The 22582-nt window shown below is 40.8% G+C and overlaps 1 protein-coding gene across 1 annotated transcript in view; it reads left to right on the top strand.

The window, feature by feature from the left end:
* The window catches only part of ETFA (electron transfer flavoprotein subunit alpha), a 48770-nt gene that overhangs the window by 24780 nt on the left and 1408 nt on the right, over nt 1-22582 (top strand). Inside the window, exons 10-11 of the mRNA XM_045825098.1 lie at nt 15365-15430; nt 18454-18534. Coding sequence (XP_045681054.1) covers nt 15365-15430; nt 18454-18534 — 147 coding nt within the window. The remainder of the gene's footprint in view (nt 1-15364; nt 15431-18453; nt 18535-22582) is intronic.

Genomic DNA, 22582 nt, shown 5'->3' with positions numbered 1-22582 from the left:
TTTCACCCCCTGTGGGAAATCGGCAGATGCCTCAGGGAAGAAGTGAAGGTGTGTGGTAGGCTCATCCTGTGCCTCCCTCCATTCAGAATGCCGGCCTCTCAAGTGCTGCCCATCTCGGTTGATCTCCAGTGTACTTAAACAGGCGCTGTGTGTATTTTAATCAGGTTTCATAGTTTTTCTTCACAGGAGAGTTAGTCTGATAGGAGTTATTCCCTCAGGGTTGTGAGGAGTCCTGAGGCCCAGAATTGAATGCATTACTTCACATTGCCCTGACTAGTACAGAGTTGGATTATCTTCCTAAATATTTTAATTAATGCTACTTAATATTGTATTAGGTTCTTGGCAGCCATAGCCCACTGTTGGCGTGTATTACATTTGTGCACATCCCAAAGCTCTGTCTTCTCTCCCGCACACTTTATTGTCTGCTATTAAACCATGTCTCCCTTGTCTATTGGTAATGCAGTGTTTCTTTGTGTTTAAAGCTGTACACAGTACTTTCATTTGTCTTTATTAAACTTGGATCAGTGTTCTCTGCTAGAAGCCTCTTGTTGACATTTTGTAATACTTCTGAGAAGCATTACTGCACATAGTGAGAAGTTCCCTATTTCTTTAAGTAAGGGGACACATGAAGGCAAATTTTGCTATCCTCACAAAATAATTTTTCTTAATTTCTTGAGAAAACGTGATATTCAAAAAATTCTACAAATTTAGTTACATTTTTATTTATTTTTTTATTCTCACCCGGGGACATTTTTTCATTGCTTTTAGAGAGTAAAGGGTTGGGGGGGGAGAGAGACACCAATCAGTTGCCTCCCGCACACTCCCTGACTGGGGATCAAACTGCAACCGAGATAGGTGCCCTGACCGGGAATCAAACCCATTTTGGTGTATGGCAAGATGCTCCAACCAACTGAGCCACACTGGCCTAGGCTAGTTACACTTCTAAATACATTTAAATACATTTTTATTTTATCATTCATATCATTCTACATGTATCATACCCATATGGAAGATTATTGAACATGTATATATGGAACAATTGCTGGTATGTTTATGGATTCATGCTCTCTGTAAGAATTCCAACCCAGTCATAGGGAACCACTAGTCTATAGCTTAGTGTTGCAACAAAGACCTCATTCCTCTTTATTTTCTTTAAAGATTTTATTTATTTTTAGAGAAAGGGAAGGGAGGGGGAAAGACAAGGAGAGAAACATCAGTGTGAGAAATATCAGTTGGCTGCTTCTTGCATGCCCCCTACTGGGGGCCTGGCCTGCAGCCTAGCATGTGGCCTGACTAGGAATCGAACTAGTGATTCTTTGGTTTATAGGCTGGCACTCAATCTCACTGAGCCACACCAGCCAGGACCACTCCTCTTTGTTTTTTAAATTAACTTTTAATTTGAAAATAATTCAAAATTAAAATAATACTGTTTGTGGTTTTGATTTGCACATGGACCTGTTTGTCATCTGTATGTCTTTGGAAAAATGTCTATTTAGATTCTCTGTATAATTTTTAATTGGGTTATTTGTTTTTTGCTATTAAGTTGTATGAGTTCTTTATATATTTTGGGTATTAACCTCTTATTACATATATAATTGGCAAATATTTTCTCCCATTCATTAGATTGCATTTCCATTTTGTTGATGGTTTCCTTTGCTGTGCAGAAGCTTTTTAGTTTGGTGTGGTCCCACTTGTTTGCTTTTGCTTTTGTTGCCTTTGCTTTTGGTGTCAAATCCAAAAAGTCATCGCCATGACTCACATCAAGAGGCTTGCCACCTATGTGTTCGTCTAGAAGTTTTATGGTTTTAGGTCTTAGGTTCAAGTCTTTAATCCATTTTGAGTTAATTATTGTATATGGTATCAGAAAGTGTTGAGCTTTATTCTTTTGCATGTGATGGTCCAATTTTCCCAACACCATTGATTGAAGAGACTGCCTTTTACCCCATTGTATATTGTGGCTTCCTTTGTTGTAAATTAATTAACCATAATGCATGGATTTATTTCTGCATGGTCTTTTTTTTATTCCATTGATCTATGTGTTAGTTTTTATACCAGTACCATAATGTTTTGATTAGTATAGCTTTGTAATATTGCTTGAAATCAGGGAGCATGATGCCTCCAACTTTGCTCTTTGTTAAGATTGTTTTGGTTATTTTGGGTGTTTTGTGGTTCCATACACATTTTAGGATTGTTCTATTTCTGTGAAAAATGACACTGGAACTTTGATAGGGCCTGCACTGAATCTGTAGATTGCTTATGGCAGTATGGATATTTAAACCATATTATTCCAATTCATGAGCACAGAATATCTTTCCATTTATTTGTATATTCAGTTTCTTTAGTCAGTGTTTTACAGTTTTTACCTACTTGGTTAAATTTATTCCCAGCTATTGTTTTTGAAGCAATTCTAAATTGGATTGTTTTCTTAATTTGTCTTTCTGATCGTTGTTAGTGTACAAAAATGCAACAGATTTCTATATATTGATTTTGTGTCTTGCAACTCTACTAAATTCATTTATTAGATCTAACCTTTTTTTATTGGAGTCTTTCTGCTTTTCTGTGTATAATAATGTGTCAACTGCAAACAGAGACAAGTTTACTTCTTTCTCTCCAATTGGTATGCCTCTCGCCCCCCCTTTTCATCCTAACTGCTGTGGCGAGGACTTCCATACTGTGTTGTGTAGACGTAGCGAGAGTGTGTTTCCCTGTCTTGTTCTTGATCTCAGAGGAGAAGCTCTCAGCTTTTTACTGTTGAGTATGATATCACCTGTGGGCTTGTCCTGTTTGGCCTTTGTTATGTTGAGGTATGTTCTCTCTATAGCCACTTTGTTAACTATATGATTTCTTTATCTTTTTTTAGTCTTATGGTTGCGAGATTCAACCATTTTCATGCAGGTAGCATTTTTTCATCTGTGTTTCCTTTACAGTATCAGATAGTCTACAGGGCTTTAAACATGTACTTTAATGGGAATAAACAGAAAATATGCTAACCATACATGAGGAATGCAAGTAATTCTTAGCTAATAACCAAGGCCATTCAAAAATGATACTCAGCTGACTGAAGACTTGTGGGGTGACAGTTGCTGGTGAGTCGGGGGTGTTGGGGAGACCTGGTTGAAGGGGACTCACATCCAGATCCCAAGAAGTGGTGGACAGTTTTCTTCTTGCTTCCTGGGACTCCAGAAATACATGCTGTGAATCATTGTCCAAAGCCTTAGATTAAGTAGTGAAATAAAAATTTCAAATAGCTGTCTTTTGGGGTTCCCATTATTTGTGGTTACACAGTATGAACATAAGATAGGATCTTGTCAGGAAAATAGCTGAGATACAGTTCCCGAGTGGATGGGACAGTCTCTGTGACTCATAAGCACCATAAATGTGCACCCATGAAAATTCACTGTAGGTTGTTTGTTGTTTTTTAAAATTTGATAATGACTTCTGAGTTTAAAAAAATACAATTTGTAATACTCAGATAGCAAAAATTCTTCAAGTGAGGAACATCGGATGTATAGATTAATTTGGGGAGAGTTGACATCTTTGCAATATTTAGTCTTCTATCTATGACCATGGCTTTATTTCTCCATTTATTTAGATGGTTTCATTATTTATTTATAAAGGTATATAGATAAATAGGAATGCAATTGATGTTTGTAGATTGCTCTTATTTTTCTGTAGATTCTCTTGAGTGTTTTTCATACACAATCATGTCTCTGGGGAGAAGATATTTTGTGTAATTTTCTTTTCTTACTGTGTCAGCTATGGCTCCCGGGACATTGTTAAACAGAAGTGGTGATGATAAGCGTCCTTATTTTCAAGGAAATCCCTCTAGTGTTACACCACTAGGTATGAACCCTGCTGTCTGGTTTTGATAGATATTCCTTATCAGATTAAAGAAGTTCCCCACAATAGATTGAGTATAATGGTTAAAAAGGATTAACAGTTCAGAATTCTAGCCAGGTTGCTGGAGTCCAGTTCTTGGTGTTACCACCTGCTTGCTGTGTGATCTTGGACTAATCACTTAACTTCTCTGTACCACAGTTTTCTCAGCCATAAAATGGTGATAATAGTCTCTATTTCATTTGGTAGTTGTAAAGATTTAATGAGTTAATATATGTAAAACACTTAAAAGGTGTCCAGCATAGAGTACTATCATGTTACTATTAAAAATTCTTGTTTGCTAAGAGACTTTTTTTTTCCTTTGAAATCATGAACAGATATTGTAGAATTCTTATTTCTTTAACTGATGTCTGATGGTGTGTTGGATTTTGTTAGCACATTAATATTTGTTGAGCTTAATACAGTGTTAGATTTAGGTTATGACTAGAATTTATTAGTATGGCTTTTTAATCTTGGCTAGTGGTACTTCCTGGTTTACCTTTTTTTCCGGATTGTGTGGACATATTGTTGGTAACTTCACCTTCCTAACCATCCAGACATAGAAGCATATTGCAGTCATTGCAAAATTTGTTACCTGTTGCCAGGGAAATGAAGTTTACATTTATTAGGGCATCTTCTTTGTGGTAGTAGATTACTTTGTCTACATTTTGGTATTTTACTGACAGATTAGTGTTCCATTAATAATTCTGATACTAGATGAATAGTTACTGGATGAAGAACCAGTTTTGGGAGAATTTATCAACAGAAGAAATTTTGATTCTGGGGTTCTGTTTTGAAAATCCACTCATGTTGCAAAGTCTATGTAGGAATGAACTTTATGGAGTTATTTGTATACAGCAGGGGCTGAATTTATGGACTGCTTTTGACTTGCTAAAAAGCAGAGATTGACAACCCCTTTCATACTGCATTATCCAACTTGGCTTTTAACTCCCAGAGAACTGGGTTCACAAATGGATGCTCTTATTCCTTTGGGTTTGGTGTGGAAGCATTAAATTGTACTAAAATATTCATATGTGAGTGCATTTAGCTGAGAGCAATTGATGTTCTGTTCCCAGAGGGCAAGGAGAAATGCTGCATGGACCTGCGGTCCGCAGAGGGCCCCACACGCCCTCCTCAGAGGGAGTCGCACGGCCTGGGCGGCCAGAGCCCTCACAGCAAAGCTTCTGAAGGCAGAGGAGAGTTGGGGGGCTTAGGAGCAGTGGTGTGGGTATTTACATAGGTTTTGTAGTAGTTAAAAACTTATTTGCTAAAAATTAATTCTCATTGTATCTTTGAGTTCTACTTTTATCTTTGATTCATTCCTTAGCTAATTTTTATTAGACTGATTTCTCTAAACATTTTTTCCAGAGGGCTATAGCAGCAAAGTTTTTGATACAAATTTTAATTTTATATACAAAATGGTAATGTAAGTTTTGGAGAGCTTGCTGAATTCTTTTTACATACATAGTAACTTTAAAAGCATTCCTCTGGTGTGATATAGACGTGTCTTGTCAATCTAATGTAACAGCTGGCATGAAAATCAGTAAGAGCAGATCAAAAATCTTTGTAGTAACTATTTTTGTGTAGTAACTTGAAAGGAATAAGATTATTCTAAATTTTTATTCTTATTCTAACTGAATTTTTGTTTTTTCCATATAAAAGCTAATTTTGTTTTCCCCTGAACAGCTTCCGTTGTAAGCAAGCACATGCATGTCAGAGAACATAAAACACCGGACTGGAAGGAAGTGTTTGTTCAGTGGGTCACCGATCACTTAGCATATGCAGTTCCGTCCCTTGTTCACTTGAGGGCCTAAGATACGAGTACTAACACCTTACACAAAAGAACATTTTACTTAGCTTAAATTCTTATAGCTTTAGAATGTGCTTCAAGGAATCTTGAATTTCACAACTCTGATTGGCTTTTTTTCTTTTTTCTTTTTTTAGAACAGTTTTAGATTTACAGAAAACTATTGTAGTTCATATAGAATTCACACAGATCCCGTGAACTGTAGGTTTGATACACTGTAGTATCTGGTTTCCCTACGGCTGTTATGGTTGATGTTGTTGAATATTCTATGAACTATTTATTTTTGATAACTGTCAAAACCACAAGTTTCTAGAATTAAGTTTTTTGAAGATGAAGAATTATGTGAAGGTTTCTGACAGACTGATAACTTCCTAATGACTTTTTTATTGTGGTGAAATCTAACAAAAATTTTCCATTTAATTATTTTTAAGTGTACAATTTAGTGGCATTAATAACATTCACAATGCTGTGCAACCATAGCCATCACCAATATCCATATCCAAAATTTTTCATCACCCCAAACTGAAACTCCAAACCCATTTCACACTAGAGCCCCTCCCTCCACCTCAGCCCCGGTCATCCGTAACTTGTTGTTTGTTGTACATGTCTGTGAGTTTGCTTGTGTTAGTTATTTCATAAAGGAGGAATCATACGATATTTGTCCTTTCATGACTGTCTTATTTCATTTAGCATGTTTTTGGATTTCATCTGTGTTTTTTTTAGCATGCGTGAGAACTTCATTCCTTCTTATGGATGAAAAATGTCCCAATAATATTCCATAAACACTTTGTTTATCAATTCATCTGTTGGTGGACGTTTGAGTTGTTTGGTTTTCATCTTTCAACCATTGTCGGTAATGCTGCTGTGGATGCTCGCACACAGATGCCTGCTTAAGTCTGTTTCACCACTTTAGCTTCTACATTTAGGTGTGGGATTGCTGGGTCATACGATAACTTTATGTTTAGCTCTTTGAGGAACTTCCAAACTGTTTTTCTGTGGTTGCTTTGGAGCTTTCATGAGCTCCTTGGCACAGAAGTTACCACTATAGTTTTAGATGAAACATCAGGAAAGGCTGTGCATAAGCAGTGGCCCAGCTCTTCCTAGTAATTTTGGGAAAACGGCAGCGCGGTGAGGGAAGAGAATAGTACTTGCAGTCCAGGTTCTGGTATGGGCTGTTCTTGGGCCTCAGTTTTTGTCACTGATGAAATACAGAGATTGCATAGATGACCTTAGAGGTTCCTTACCACTCAGAATTCTACACTGATATATATAATTTAGCATGTTCTAGCCGACTTGGATCAGTTGAAAAACCATACTGGTAAAATATTTGATAGTCAAATGTTTTATTTGACCTGCTAAAATACAAAGCTTTGTAATAGATTGATTACATACCTAAGAATTTTGATGTCATATACCCACATGTTTTAATGTAAATTAATCATCTGAATAATTTCAGCAAAATATGTAATAATATACTTGGCTTTCTATCATCATAAGTATACTTGGAGAATATTTTCCCACACTGGAAAATCTGTGAATATAGTATAGAAGGCTTATCAGGTTAATGTTAAGTGTTTAAATACAAAGTAGTTCAGTAATAAAAATTATGTTTTATTGTAAAAAATTATTTTAAGAAAACCCTGGTCAGGTTTCTCTTAAAATAAAATCAGGTCGATGCATCTTGTGTAATTAAAATCAACAATTAAAAAACATTACTTAAAAAAATAAAAAGCCCTGGCAGGGTGGCTCGGTTGGTTGGCGCATCATCCTGTGCACCAAAGGGCTGTGAGTTCGATTCCTGGTCAGGGCATGTGCCTGGGTTGCAGGTTTAACTGCTGTTTGGCGTATGTGCAGAGGGCGGGCAATGATAGCACATTCACTGTTTCTTTCTCTCCCTCCCTCCTTTCTCCTCTCTCTAACATCAATAAAATTGTGTCTTCAGGTGAGGATTTTTAAAAAAAGCAAAACAAAAAAACTCAGGACTAAACTGTCAAGAGCTGAAATTTCACTTTTTCTGGCTTACATTTAAAGTTTTGAATTGTAAGCCACAATAGTTAATGTTTCTGTTTGTAAAAAAAATCTTTTTAAGTTTGTATTTAGGCCAACTGGGTTATTAAATTTACATTTTGAACAAAAATAGTGGGGTACATAATAAAGCACATACATGTGGTAAGTGAATGAATTGCCATCTGCTCTGGGCATACACAGGGTCTGGCAGAAGCAAGGCCTGCTTGAGTGTGGTTGGTAGGGTAGTAATATGGGTGTAAATAATTTATAGTTTTAATTTGAACATTTTGCCTAAAATATCATTGGGTGTGCTTGAGTGTGATATATTTATGTTACACAATTACATGCTTATGATTTTGTAATAAAGGGGGGCATTCTTTGTGCCAGAGCCTGCTTCTCATCCCTGAGCTAGCAGTGGCTTCTTCTGGGGGAAAAGTGATCCAGCAGAAAGAATATGGAGAAGGTCATTTCTAAGAATGAACTCAGGATTTCAGAAAATGTTTGACTGAATTCAAGTTTCGCAGCCTGTGCCTAATGAACACTAAGTCTGTGAATGTCCATCCATGTGAGGACCCCCAGAGGCTGAGTGAGGGCTGCTGCGTTTTCTTCTAAATGACTTTCCTGCCTCTGCTTCTACATCCTTCCCACTAGTAGTTACTTGGAACCAGATAATGACTTCATTGAAAGGCAGGTCAGAGATTTTACATAAAAATGTTAGCTGGTTTTCAATACAGGCATATAAATTAAAACATCATCAACAACAAGCAGTTTCCAGGTCTTGCCCCTTCTGAGTCAGTCTCCTTGGTAGCCTTGTAGCTGGCGTGGAAGGGGCGTCAGCTGACATCAGTGGTCAGGAGAGAAATACATTGGCAGGGTGGGGCTTGTGTCCTTCTTCAGCGCGGGGAACCCAGAGCTAATACACCAACTGATACTTCTAGTGTTACGGGACAAAAAAGCAGTGGTAGCTAAAATTGGGGATACTTTTCATCTATAAACTTAAGTTAGCTGTTCATCTCATCTCAACTGGTTTTAGGAATATTTCTCTAGATAAATATGTATACTGGACTTAATGGACTAGTGACTTTTGTTAAAGCATATTACCAGTACTATCACAATGTTGAAAAAGTACGGAATTTAAAATCAGCCGTGGCTGGTGTGGCTCAGTGAATTGAGTGCCGGCCTGTGAACCAAAGGGTTGAGGGTTCGATTCCCAGTCAGGGCACATGCCTGGGTTGCGGGCCAGGTCCCCAGTAGGGGGCGCATGAGAGGCAACCACACACTGATGTTATCTCCCCCTCTTTTTCCCTCCTTTCCCCTTTCTCTAAGAATAAATAAATAAAATCTTTAAAAAAATCAAAAGACTTCAGTTAAGAAGCTTGTCTTCCACTGGGTGTATATAGCCTTGGACAACTCACTAAGCCTGCCTGAGCCTGTGCTTTCTCATCTACAGAATAGGAATAATTTCTACTCCTGTGAGTTACTGTCATAACTGATACCGTGTGTATAAAGCGCAGCATGATGATTGGCAGAGCTGAGACAGCTCGTGTAACTGTGATGACAAGAGTGCCACTTGAATCCAGATAAGACCTGCACTCTCCTGAACAGGAGCACTGTCTGACGGACGGGACCTGGGTCAAGTCCTCCATTCGTGTAAACACAGTTTCGCCACATCCCTGCCTGAGAACAGAGCCACGGATTGCTGTGCTTTGCATTTTGTGGCCTCTTCATAAAAGAAAGGAGATTTAAACATATTTTGGCAAACATTAGAAATACTTTGGCCTTTTAAATGAGCAGCAGGATGAAATATAGCAATATTAATGCATGGGAAGCTTGCAGTAATTAGAAAATAGAGTTAGGTTAATCTACTCCTGAAAAAGACATTCATTATTTGCTATGATAAATTCCATTTAACTCCTAACTTGGCATTTGTTCTGTGTGTGTGTGTGTGTGTGTGTTGTGTTTTAGCTGGAACAGTGTCTGTTGAAGGTTGTGCCGCTGTAGTTTTTGGAGTAAGGATGGCTGGGAGAGAGCTTGCCGTTTAGTGAAGCTGTCGTCCTGGCGGAGGTAGTGACAGGGTATTGTTTTTGGGAGCATACTGTTGGATCTCTGAACTTGAGTTAGAACTATTTATATGATGTCTTTTTAAATTACCTTCAAAGAAATGTAGTTTCCATATTTCTTCCCCAGCTGTGTCTAGAAAGGGCGGCTGTTGGTAGAAAAGAAATTATAAACCTGATTTTTAAAGAGATGAAGCAATATTGGCTTGGCTTTTCTGCTCTGAAAGCTCCAGATTTATCCATTCCACTCAATTTCATGTTTCACATAAACAAAAAACTAAATGTTTAAATCTTTCTACTTTGTTTAAAGTAAAGCAGATCTGAAGTTTCTGCAGGCAGAATACTGTTCCAGTTCCAGAAAAAAGTCAGCATGTGAGTTTATATCATGGACTTAAGTAATTTAAACCTCTTATATATTTTTATATGCCCGATTTGATAGGTCTTGATACCTGTATCTGAGATATGTATCCCTGTATGAAGATTTTGTTAGAATTTTGTAAAGAAATTCACCCCAGTCCTGACTAATGTGGCTCAGTAGGTTGGGCATCATCCTACAAAGGAAAAGGTCACTGGTTCAATTCCCAGTCAGGGAACATGCCTGGTGTGGGGGGGTTCAGTCCCCGGTCAGGGTACATTTGAGAGGCAACCAATCCATATTTCTCACATTGATGTTTCTCTCCCTCTCTTCCTTCCTCCCTTCCCCTCTCTCTAAAAATAAATAAAATTTTTAAAAATTCACCCCAAATTCAGCCAGCACTGTCTAGGAAGTTGATCAGAAATTCTGACTTTATTATAGCTCAGTAAATGCAATGAAGGAACTAACAGTTATCAACCAAGTTTTTCCAGTACGTTATCCAGGAGAACTGTTCGAGTTAACAACAACTTTTTTTGTGGTAGTAATCGTGTAACCTACTCCAGACTCCTCGATTCCACTTAAGACTACTCAAGGAGTTTGAAGTGGAGTTCGTATGATGGCTGTCTTACTGTACCTTTTAGTTTAAAGAGTTAGTGATCACCAACTAATAATAATAGCATTAATAGCACATATCTTGAACTCTTCGCATGCGTGGTGTTATTTAATAATCACAGCATCCTGTTAGCTGCTGGAGTGTACCTGCACTTTGCACATGGCTCGCACCCTTGAGAGAGGAAGTAGCTCTCCCAAGAACACAGATGCTGAGTGCCAGAGTCAGGGCCTGAAGCCGTCTCTCTCAGAGCTTACTGATTTAGTTATATTAGTGATGGAATACATGGTTTCTTACACTTGCTCATTTTCAACTTTCTTGAGATCTTAGCTCATTAATTTTCTGATATATTTTTCTAGGTGTCACTTTAGGTGCGTCCCACATTTTTGGTTATACAGTAGCCCCGCTTTGTACACAGGGGTTATGCTCCAGGATCCCCAATGGATGCCTGAAGCCATGGATATTACCAAACTACATACGGGGGGCGGGGGGGGGGCAAAAAGTAGGTTTACACTTACTTGTATAGAAAATAATACAGTAATAAATAATAGAGGAATAAAATGTTTTGTGTACTCACAACTGTAAACCTGCTTTTGCCCTACCCTGAATGCCCTGTTTTCCCCTGTGCATCCCTATGGTCAAGTTTACAAATTAGGCACAGTAAGAGATTAATGAATGAATCACTTTATTCACTTGGAATATATGGTATTAGGACAGGAATTAAGTTAGCTTGTAAAGGTAACTCTACAAAGGGAGTTATTAAAACTGAGTTAATGCAACTCAAAGACTTAAATATTCCAGCCTATAATGGCTTGCGCTTCTCAGTGGCAGGGGCTGTGTAAGAGACCAGCACTCTGTCACACTCGATTGTTTCCTGTATTGTTTAACGGGTTTTTATAACCTTACGTTAACTTGTGTGGTTAGACTGTGAGCATGAGCTAGTTGTCCTTGTAGTACCTGTGAGATACAGTAATGGTATCACACAGTAATGTCATCGCCATCGCTTCTCAGCTTCTTCCTGTCACGGCATACTTAGACCATTACAGTGCTTGCGCCTCAGGGGATTCTGACTGCCCTGCACTTCTGCTAGTCCTGTGCAGCTCTTTGTGTGAATTAGGAAAAAATATCCCATTCTCAAGTTACTTTACTGCCATCTGTTGAAAAATTACTGTAATAAAAATGCAGCTCTACAGTGACTGATGATAAATGAGGCTGCCCTCCAGGGCTGTTTGGTGTGCACCCTGCTCAGCTCCACGGGGCAGCTCCAGACCACCACAGGAGTCCTCCGGCCACCCAGTGGGCTGAGGGGGTCAGTACTGGAGCAGACTTCAACCTGAGTGTCACAACGGTGTCTTGGGAAACTAGATTCTGAGCGAAGGATGGAAGCTTCACAGTAACCTATGAAGTGGGGATTCTTACAATCCCAGTTTTTCAGATGAGCAAGCAGAATCATGTAGGTTAAAGAACTGACCCACAGTCTCTTGTCTGTAAGGTGGCTGAACTGGGATTTAAACCCAGACAGAGAGATTCCAGAGCCTGTGTTCTTAACCACAGTCACAAGTTCCTCTGTGAAACCCCACTGAACGTGGAAGCGCTATCTCTTCTTTTTATTTCAGAATAACCTCAGGTCCTCTTGCTGCCCTGTGGCTTTCTTCTTCCCACCAACCCCCATTCTTGAATTGCAGAAGGACCAGCTCACACTTGGCCAGGGCTGCTGGGGTTCCGTCTCACCAGGACGGCCCCTCCTTCTGTTTGTGCCTGTTCCTTCTTTAATCCCACCACCTTCTGAACCCTGATTGTTGTTTTCCCTCCAACACGCCTCTCATATTCTTTCCAAATCATCTTACACGCTATCTGACTTAGACGGAAAGTGCCTCGGGGCAGGGATTGCCTTGTTGTGTTGTTTATCAGTGTCTCGAGTGCTCCATAAATTAGCATCTGGAGGGTTTTGTACATACTAATTATTACTGAAATACCAAAATGCTTCCTGAGCCATGAGGAAGCATCCTACGATATATTAGTCTAATTGCCTGTACATGTCCCTTAAAACCGAAGAAAGCCTCCCTTCCTGTCTGAGAGAGCTCTCAGATCTCAGAAAGCAGCCAGAATCCAGGACTTATTCTCAGTTATTGTTTTAATGCTTTTCTGTTTATTCAGAGATTCGTGTTTGCAAGGCATGAGTCACGTGGACCTCTTGGCCACGTGGACCCGTTTGCAGTATTTGTGCTGGTGGTCAGAAAGCAGAAAGGCAGGACTGGCACTAGCCTTGGCTTGTTTTGGCCCAGAATCTGTTCTTTCCTCAGTGACATTTATGATGTAAAGTCAGTGAACAGTATTCATTTCTCAGGGGGCTTAAAGTGAATTTCATTTGTATTATATTTATGTAGACGTTTACTGCCAGAATGAGTCAATAATTTTATTAGCATTTTATGATGCAGATGGAGAGGCTTTTAACACTTGATGAATTTTAACGTGGACATGTGTGTCAGAGGGACTCATTACAGAATGGCGATCCTTCCCGTGCTGACTTTGAGAGTACACTTAGGAGAGTGGTTGGTGAGACAGTTTCTCATGTTAAAAATCTTTACACAAGAACTTGTTGGCATGTTATCCTGAATATGAGATTTTGTAAGTATGTTTTGATTAATGGTTTAATGAATGTCATTTTATGAAAGAAATGTTGCTCAGAACAAACTGGAATGGTATTAGACTGATCTGTTGAAGTTACCTGCAAATCTTCAGTAGAAAATAGCCGTGGGTTTGGGACAGACTCTCGGAGCAGGAACTGCTCTCCTCACCTCACTTCACTGCAGGCACCCCCCGACCCCAAGACCGGACGGCTCTTGCTTTCCTTCAGGCTTTTGATGGTCACCATGGAGCAAGTTGAATCAGCAAGCAAACGCAGCTCGTTTCTAGAGGATAAACACACTGCGGTGACTAGGTTTCCTTTTCCAGGGCACGCAGTGGTGTCTTGCTGCTCTGGAAGCAGTTGGGCACTCTGTGCATTTAAAGATAAGGCCCAGGGGTAGCGCATCAATGTGCTGGGTAGAGTTACGGGTCTGAGGCTCGGGGTGCCTGTTCTTGTGGTTCCCAGCCCTGGCTGTGCTTTAGAGTGTCCCGGGAGCCTGTATACAAAGCCCTGGTGCCGGGGCTATGCCCCAGCTTTCAGCTGGGGAAACCGAGAGGGAAAGGACTCACGTACAGCCTCACACACTTGCGTGTTATGCAAATCATAGCATTAAGTGGCAGTGACTAATCTCAGTGGAAGTGCTCTTTGATTTTGGACTGAGTGGTGATTAGATTATGAGCACTGCAGAAAGCAGGGTGGGCCACCTGGCACTATCACTGACTTTGAGGTTCTGCCATGGGATAGGACTGAGCGTGACAGAGCCACTTTCAGTGTCTTCCACACCCTTCATATTGAAGAGAAACTTCGTTGTTGGTGTGACAGTTTGGTTACATGGTCGGTGTACCCCCTGCCCAAGCCAGGATGTGGTGGGTTTGGTTTGTGCGTCCAGTAGACAGAATGGAACAACTAAACTCTTATTTTTTTGATATTAGATCTTTAATTATCCTTTCAATATCTTTTTTAACTTAAATTTTATTTTTCAGTTACAATTTACATTCAATATTCTGTATTATTTTCAGGTGTACAGCATAATGGTTAGACAGTTACATAGTTTGCAAAGTGTTCTCCCTTGTATTTCCAGTACCCAGTGATGATAGTGAATTTTAATTTTCAAATGTGGGTACTGTAAAATTTTTAGATAAGCATGTCCTGGCCGGTGTGGCTCCATGGACTGGGCACCAACCTGCAAACCGAAATGTTGCCAGTTCGATTCCCTGTTAGAGCACACGCCTGGGTTGCGGGGCCAGGTCCCCATTGAGGTGCTCCGGAGAGGTGAATGAGAGGCAGCCAATTGATGTTCCTCTTACACATCGATGTGTCTCTTCCTCCCTCCCTCCTACCCTCTCTAAAAATAAAATCTTTTTAAAAATTTTAGATAAGCAGACAGAGAACAACATTCAGTTGTCATTTCCTTTGTGATAATTGGGGGCCGGGGAATATAAAAGGGTGCATCAGCATCTACTTAGAAACTGTAGTGTGGGGGCCCTTTTACTGGGTGTTGGAAATGCAGGGGTTGAACCTATGCCTTCAAGAAGTTTGTTCTTTCCTAGGGAGACTGTGTGTGTACATGTGCATGTAAATATGAGAAGGCAAACAACTAAGTCAAAAAAATTTTAATGTGTGTGCATCTGTGTATTTAAATGTTACTCCACAGTGTGTGTGTACTGTGAATAAATAGGTACAGAATGACAAGTAGCACAGAGAAAAAGTGCTCCCTCAGAGGAAGTTGTGAGATTAAGTGAAACAGTGGGTGCGAAATGCTCGGCACAGTGGTTAGCGCGTATTTAAGGCTCAGTAATTCTCATTATCCACACTTATTGTTCCACCACTGCTGTGGGAATTCAGAGGGAGAAGATGACTGGCTCAGGGAGATCAGGGAAGGAGAGCATGATTTAAATAATACTTACTGCATCTATTTTATTTTTCTATTTTTTGCCTAAGACTTGAATTGCTAATAGTAAATTCTTTGGAAGGTATTATATAATATAAATACATATTAATGACATGGTCTCTTTTATTTCAGGAACTCTACATTGCTGTAGGAATATCTGGAGCCATCCAGCATTTAGCTGGGATGAAGGACAGCAAGGTAACTACACAACAGTTAGTGATGCTAAGAGGAGAAGCTCTGGTGTACAATGTTGGGTTTCACTGCATGTTTCCTAGTGTGTGAAGCTGACCCAGTCACTGAGACCTAGGAACTGAAAGCGCGTGTCCTGTTTGCCGTCTGCAGCCCTAGCCCTGATGGGACAGGCCTGCCCCTGGTTCCCAGCTCCAGTGCCAATCCTGCAGGGCGTGTCCTGTTTGCACCACCCTTCTTTGTCTGCCCAGTGCAAGCACCGAGGTCTCTCTTCCTTCTGACCGTGTGTGGATAGAAAACTTGACGAGGTTCTGACTGACGAGTGTATGATGTTCTCACCCCTCATTCTCTGTCTGCTTCACCCTGGTCCCCTAAGAGTCTCCTCACTCATCTGTTACAAAGGCCCCTCGTTTGGGTTTTACTAAAATATGACTGACACATTTTGGGTTAGAGTGTCGTAAAACCTCAGAAATTTTAAAATATGCAATGCACAGAGGAAACACTTGACTTTAACTTGCTGCTTGAACTGTATCTGGAAGTCCTATGTAATGACTCTGTGAACATAAATTTCAGGATATGACACATTAATTCATGCATAATAATGAACAGTTTGAATTATGAACTTAGTCTTTCATGAAATCAGAGATGCTTTTGACACTCCTGCTTTTATCTGTTGAGATGGAAGTTGGATATAAAAGGTAATGAAACTTTTAACAGTTTTAACTTCTGCCTTGAAAAAAATGCCTGCTCTACCTCATGGTAACCTCTAAATGAATCGCCTCAAAACCAGTCAGATTTGACAGTTGGATGGCAGGTTTCTTCACTGAGTTCTGAAAATAGCAGTGCCAGTGAGGAGAATGTTATTGCTGCATTAAGGAAAAAATACTCCAACACCAGCAACCTTAAAAAATATTTTTAGCTGGGCCAGTTGAGGCATATCCAGAGTTCTCTTCTCAAAAATGAAATATTCTGCCCACCAAGATGATCCTGGTGAAAATTCTCATTCTGTGCCAACAGCGCTGGGTTGGGGGAGAGGTGGACGAGACAGGACACCTGAAAGCAAAAAGGGAGGAACTGAGTGAGGAGACCAGTGTTGGGGAACAATCCCTAAGAATAACCTTAGGCCAAGACTGTAGCTGTCCGTGCAGCCCACAGACACGTGGTCAGCACGCACTTGCGCCACGTGATGGGATGCTTGAGCGGAAAAGACGTGGCCCCGTCATCGCCGTCTGCTGTGGGACAGACGGCGGCCTCTGCTTAGGCTCCGGTGCAGGGTTTTAGAGTAAGCGGTTTGAATCAGATCGTTGCTTTCATAAATCTGATGGCTGCCGTTTTAATTAGCATTGTAGTGTAGTTGAAAGAATATAAGATGTGATTGTTATATCAAATGAGCCAATGTGGTACTGACTTGTGAACCATATATGCACATTGATACGGTTGAATACAATCTGTGCTTTAAGAGCTCTGTAAGGAAGAAGAGTATGAACTCGTAAGGACAAATGAGAGCCCGAGGGTGGCAAGCAAGATTCTATCATAGTTATTTACAGTTGGTAATTCGGGAGTATTCTTTTAGTAATCTGAAAAACTTTAACCAAATCTTTTTTCTTACATGCTTCAGAGGTTCCTTACCCACAGTTATGTACTGTTTCTTTAAAAGTAACTTTCATATAGTGGGATGAAAAAGCTTTCAGATGATTGAACTGTCAGATATTTTAGTAGGTAGACTCCAGGAAAATCACTACCCATCATTAAAGAAATTTCTGCTAGCAGCTGTGAAACGAGCTGCATCATGCCCAGAAGAGAAACACCTCTGTGCAAACGCCTGTGACTCAAAATGTTGTCCTTGTGGCTGTGGGTTGGAGGCTCAGTCGGAAACCGTTGTCTGTCATCTCTGACCACACCTCTTTCCGTGTGTGTGGCGTGTTCCCCTCGGTGGGTGCTTCCCGGGACTGCACTGTGCTCTAGTCTCAGGTGTTCTGGAAGATGACGCCCATCACTTCGAGGGGCTCTTCAGGGGGCCCTGTAGTGGGATTATATATGTTGTGTGACCTATATTACAAGTCAGGCTATATCAAAATACTTTTAAAATGTGTTCCAGCTGTTTTCATGAGACAGGGTAATGAGCAGGTAGAAACTTATTTTTGGTTCTCGAGATTTGAATTACTATAATCTATCTATAAAATTTAAACTCTAATTTTACTTTAATTGTGATGGTGTCAGAAGCCATCTGTGAGGAACACATCTGTGTGGTTACTTTATAATTTCCCCACATCTGCAGTTGTTTTCAAACTTCTGGGTCTGGTTGGGAAAAGGGGAGACAACTGAAAATGAAGGGGCCACAAAAAGCACAATATCCCTTTAACTCTCTGCAGATAACTTTAGCCAGAGGGTGAGGGGCTTGTGACAGTGGGGGAGGTGCAGCAGCACTGGCCACCCTCCTCTTCGTACTCCTGTGATCTGAAGCAGCAGTTGGTGATCAAAGCACAGATCCCCAGTGTTTGAAGGGCAGGGCTATCTTTGCCAGTTGTGGCGCCTGCAAGCTGTGTGCACAGCGGCCTGCTACCAGGGCAGGGCTGCAGGAGAGGGATGGGTTGCTGCCCTGCTGCGAGCTGCAGGCCTCCCCCTGGAAGGTGCAAGCCTTCAGTAGACTCCGGGTTCCCAGATGGGCACCTGGGACGGATTGTGCCAGTGCAGCTGTTGTGCAGGTGGAGCCAGGTTCCTGATGACTCCCACAGCCCTCTCTTCTGTTAGTTGTCTAAAATTAAACATTTATTTGTAATTCAAAAACAGCTTTATAAAAATGATTTAAAATCTTTTAATGACTGTGACGGGGCTCATGGTGAGAGTGGGAGATAACTTTATGTTCCAACACAGAAAGTTCTAAATTTATAGTATTGGCACAAATAAATCAAATGAATCTAATTTGGTAGACATTTTTGAACACTATAAAATTGTTTGTAGGACAGTTAAAATACAACCGTCAGTTTATGTGGTATATTTGCTTGGGCAAACGCTTTGTTTTTATTTCACAGACAATTGTGGCAATTAACAAAGATCCAGAAGCTCCAATTTTTCAAGTGGCAGATTATGGAATAGTTGCAGATTTATTCAAGGTAAGCTGTTACCTAGATTGTCATCTGAGAACCTCTCTGTTGGTCAGGGAAGAGGCTATTTCCGCAAGACACTGTGTGTGTGTGTGTGTCTGTGTATGTATGCATTAATATATGTACACAATTCTGAACTAGTCAAAGTGAAATTGTCCTGATAAATACATGATGTTTATATAGTACATTATAACTTTCCATTTAAGGAGTCTGTATTGTCTTTAAAATATCTGAATGCCTCTTGGCACATCATGTACTAAGTTAGTGTAGAGTGTGAAGTGATTCAACTGACCTTAACCTAGAATCATATTTGGCAGGTGCTATAAAGAAATTGACATCAAATCCCCTCCTTTGGAGGTTTGCCAGTGGTGCTCTGGCTTTTCAGGGGAAGAATGGGCACTTAGGTCCAGCCCGTCTGACCCACCCAGCAAACATGCTCTGCCGGCCATGCTGGCAGATTAAAGCCTTCCTGACGTGACAGGTGTAGGGGAGAACACTTACCTCCCACTCCTCACATACTCCACTTTTTGTAGTGTTTTTTCGACTCTGCTGCTACCTGTATTTGTCCTGCCCTGTGAAAGAAGTTGCTTCAGTGGTATTGATGAGCACCCAGTACTCATTTGGCCATATTCAAAGGTCACAGTTTGTGTGTTCTGAGACTGTAGGTGACCTTCCCTGGGACACAGTCCTGGTAAAAGCTGGCCTTGGTGCTCAGCCTGGTGCTTTCTGCATGCACCCAGGCCCAGCAGACGGAGCCGCAAGCTCTAGGTTGCTGATAGCTCCAAACAGGTTTCCCAGGGCCCATCACAGGCAGCGTGTGACTTAGGTCTGCACCAGAGTCTTGGCAGGTCTACCTAATGTATGAAAAACAAGCACAAAGAAGCAGCCAAAATGGAAGGCAAAGAAACAGACTCCAAATGAAAGACCAAAAGAATTTTTCAGAGGAAGAACTAAATGAAATGGAAGCAAGCAATTTTTCAGATACAGAATTTAGACACAGAAGATTCTGGATAAGAGGGAAGTGTAGGTAGACATGCTTTGGCACAACCATAAGAAGGAATACAACTAACTTAAAAACAAAAAGCACCCAGAAATGCCCAGAACTATACGGAAGTCTGATGACCAGTAATTTAAAGAAGCTGTATTCATCCAGACAGGTAAGAGGGGCAGAGACAGGGATTCCAGGCAGAGGATGCAATGTGGCAGCAGTGGCTGGTGGCATGGCGGCCACATTCATGTGTGGTGTATGAAACTCAGGGGGACAGGTTATGAGCGAGTGATCCCAGCCCCAGGCCAGACTGCACAGCCCAGGGTTCCAGTGCCGGGAAGATAAAGCCTCATAACTTCTGGCTGTAAACCCGGTGGGGGTTGGAGTGACAGAAGGAACTGTTGGTTTCTCACGAGAGCTCGGAAAGCATGTAAACCCACCCACTTTGGGAACCACAACCAGGCTGGAGGGGTGCCAGTCGCATACAGCAAGTGGATGAAGTGACTGGAAAAGGGGTGAATGCCAGCCCATCCCCCAGAAGTCAGCCAGCAGTGGCACTGACCCTTCTTCGACCCAAACCCCACACATGGAGCCACAAAGCAGCGAAGCAAGTTGCCCCACTCTGGTGAATACCCAAGGCTCCCTCCCGTAGAACTTAACGGGTGTGCTACGACAGGAAATCAAAGAAGCTTTACCTAGTACACAGGCGCAGGGAGGCTGCCAAGTGAGGAGACAAAGAAATATGGCCCAAATGAAGGAACAGGCAGAACCCCAGAAAAAGAATTAAGTGATAAAGAGATAGCCAGTCTATTAGATGGAGAGTTCAAAACACTGGTGGTAAGGATGCTCACAGAAATGGTTGAGTCTGGTCACAAAATAGAGGGGAAAGTGAAGGCTATGCAAAGTGAAATAAAGAAAAATATACAGGGAAGCAACAGTAAAGGGAAAGAAACCAGGGCTCAAATCAATGATTTGGAGCAGAAGGAAGAAATAAATACTCAACCAGAACAGAATGAAGAAATAAGAATTCAAAAAAATGAGGAGAAGCCTAGGAACCTCTGGGACAACTTCTAACATCTGAACCATAAGGTGCCGGAAGGAGAAGAGGAAGAGCAAGAAATTGAAAACTTACTTGAAAAAATAATGAAGGAGAACTTCCCCAATCTGGGAAAGGAAATAGACTTCCAGGAAGTCCAGGAAGCTCAGAGTCCCAAAGAAGTTGGACCCAAGGAAGCACACACCAAGGCACATCATTATCCAAGGTTAAAGGTAAGGTAAGAATCTTAAAAGAGTCAAGAGAAAAGGAGAGAGTTACCTACAAAGGAGTTCCCATAAAACTATCAGCTGATTTCTCAAATCTTACAGGCAAGAAGGAGCTAGAAAAAAGTATTCAAAGTGTTGAAAGGCAAGGACCTACATCCAAGATGACTCTATCCAGCAAAGCTATCATTCAGAATGAAAGGTCAGATAAAGTGCTTCCCAGATAAGGTCAAGTTAAAGGAGTCACCAAACCCTTATTATATGAAATGTTAAAGGGACTTACAGGAAAAAGAAGATCAAAACTATGAACAATAAAATGACAACAAACTCACAACTATCAACAACTGAACCTAAAAGAAAAACAAAGCCAAAAACAAACAAAGCAAACAACTAGAACAAGAACAATCACAGAGATGGAGGTCACATGGAGGGTTATCAGTGAGGGGGTGGGGACAATGAGGGAAAAGATACAGAGAATAAGAAGCATAAAAGGTAGGTAGAAAATAGACGGGGAGGTTAAGAATAGTATAGGAAATGGGGAAGCCAAAGAACTTACGTGTTTGACCCATGGACATGAACTGGTGGGGGTGGGGAAATGCTGGTGGGGGGGGGGAATAAAGGAGAGGGAAAAAATGGGACAACTGCAATAGCATAATCAATAAAATACAATTTTTTAAAAGACAGAAACCATAAAAAAGGATCAATCGGAAATAAAGAATGCAATATCTGAAATAAATGACACACTGGAAGGAATAAACAGTAGGTAAGATGAAGCAGAGGTACAAATCAGTGATGTGGAAGAAATGGTAGGAAAAAAACACCCAAGCAGAGCAGCAGAAAGAAGAAAAGAATGTAGAAGACACGAGGGGAGCTTAAGAAACCTTTGGAACAACATGAAGTGTAACAGCATCTACTCTGGGAATACCAGAGATCCCTTGGTACCACTGTATAGGATTTTCAAACATTTTCTTCCATTTTGTAGGTTATCTCACTTTTTTTATCATGTCCTTTGGTACACAGCATGTTAAAATTTTGATGAAGTTCAGTTTATGTTTTTTCTCGTTTGTTTTTGGTGTCATATTTAAGAATCCATTGCCAAATTCCAGGGTCCTAAAGATTTACCCCTATGGTTTCTTCTGAGAGTTTTATGGTTTTAGCTCTTATAATTAGGTCATTTTTAATTAATTTTTGTATATGGTGTGAGGTGAGAGTGTGTGTGTGTGTGTGTCTTCTTCCCTCCAGGATCCTTGTTAATGTTCTGATTTTTCCTACTCCACATTAATCTCTCCTCCCGCAAAACTCCTGAATTTGGAGTGTTTAGTGTCTTTCTTCTCATCCTCTTACATAAAGTCCAAGATGAGCACATTTCTGACTGGGTGGCTCAGTTTCCCCAGCGAGGGGTCACTCCTTGTGAGCAGGAATCAGGCCTGGATCTCTTATTTTAAATGTAAATTCATTCTCATTTGGTCTTACCAAGTGGGGGTCTGCTCTGCAGTATCTAAAATAGAATAAAACAAGAATCCAGATCTTTTCGGTGTGCTCAGGCCACCAGACACCCCCATGAACCCGAGGTGGCATTTTCTTTTCCCCAACTGAGGCGTCATGTGCTGTGCCTGGGAAGTCTGAGGCTGATCTGATAAAAAGGCTGTAGATGGTGGAGAGAGAGAAAGACCCCTCATCCCTTTTGGGGAGTATGGCTGGGGGGCATTCTGTAAGGTTCTTAAAAACTGGACTAATGTGAACCAAAATCACATTTCCTTTAAAAGAAGTTGGGCTCTAATCTGTTTTTCATGAAACACGTAGGTCCCA

Source organism: Phyllostomus hastatus, unplaced genomic scaffold (assembly GCF_019186645.2).
Source record: "Phyllostomus hastatus isolate PE091 unplaced genomic scaffold, TTU_PhHast_1.1 phas_scaffold_555, whole genome shotgun sequence".
NCBI classification, from domain to species: Eukaryota; Metazoa; Chordata; class Mammalia; order Chiroptera; family Phyllostomidae; genus Phyllostomus; species Phyllostomus hastatus.
This window is presented reverse-complemented; position numbering and strand designations above follow the sequence as displayed.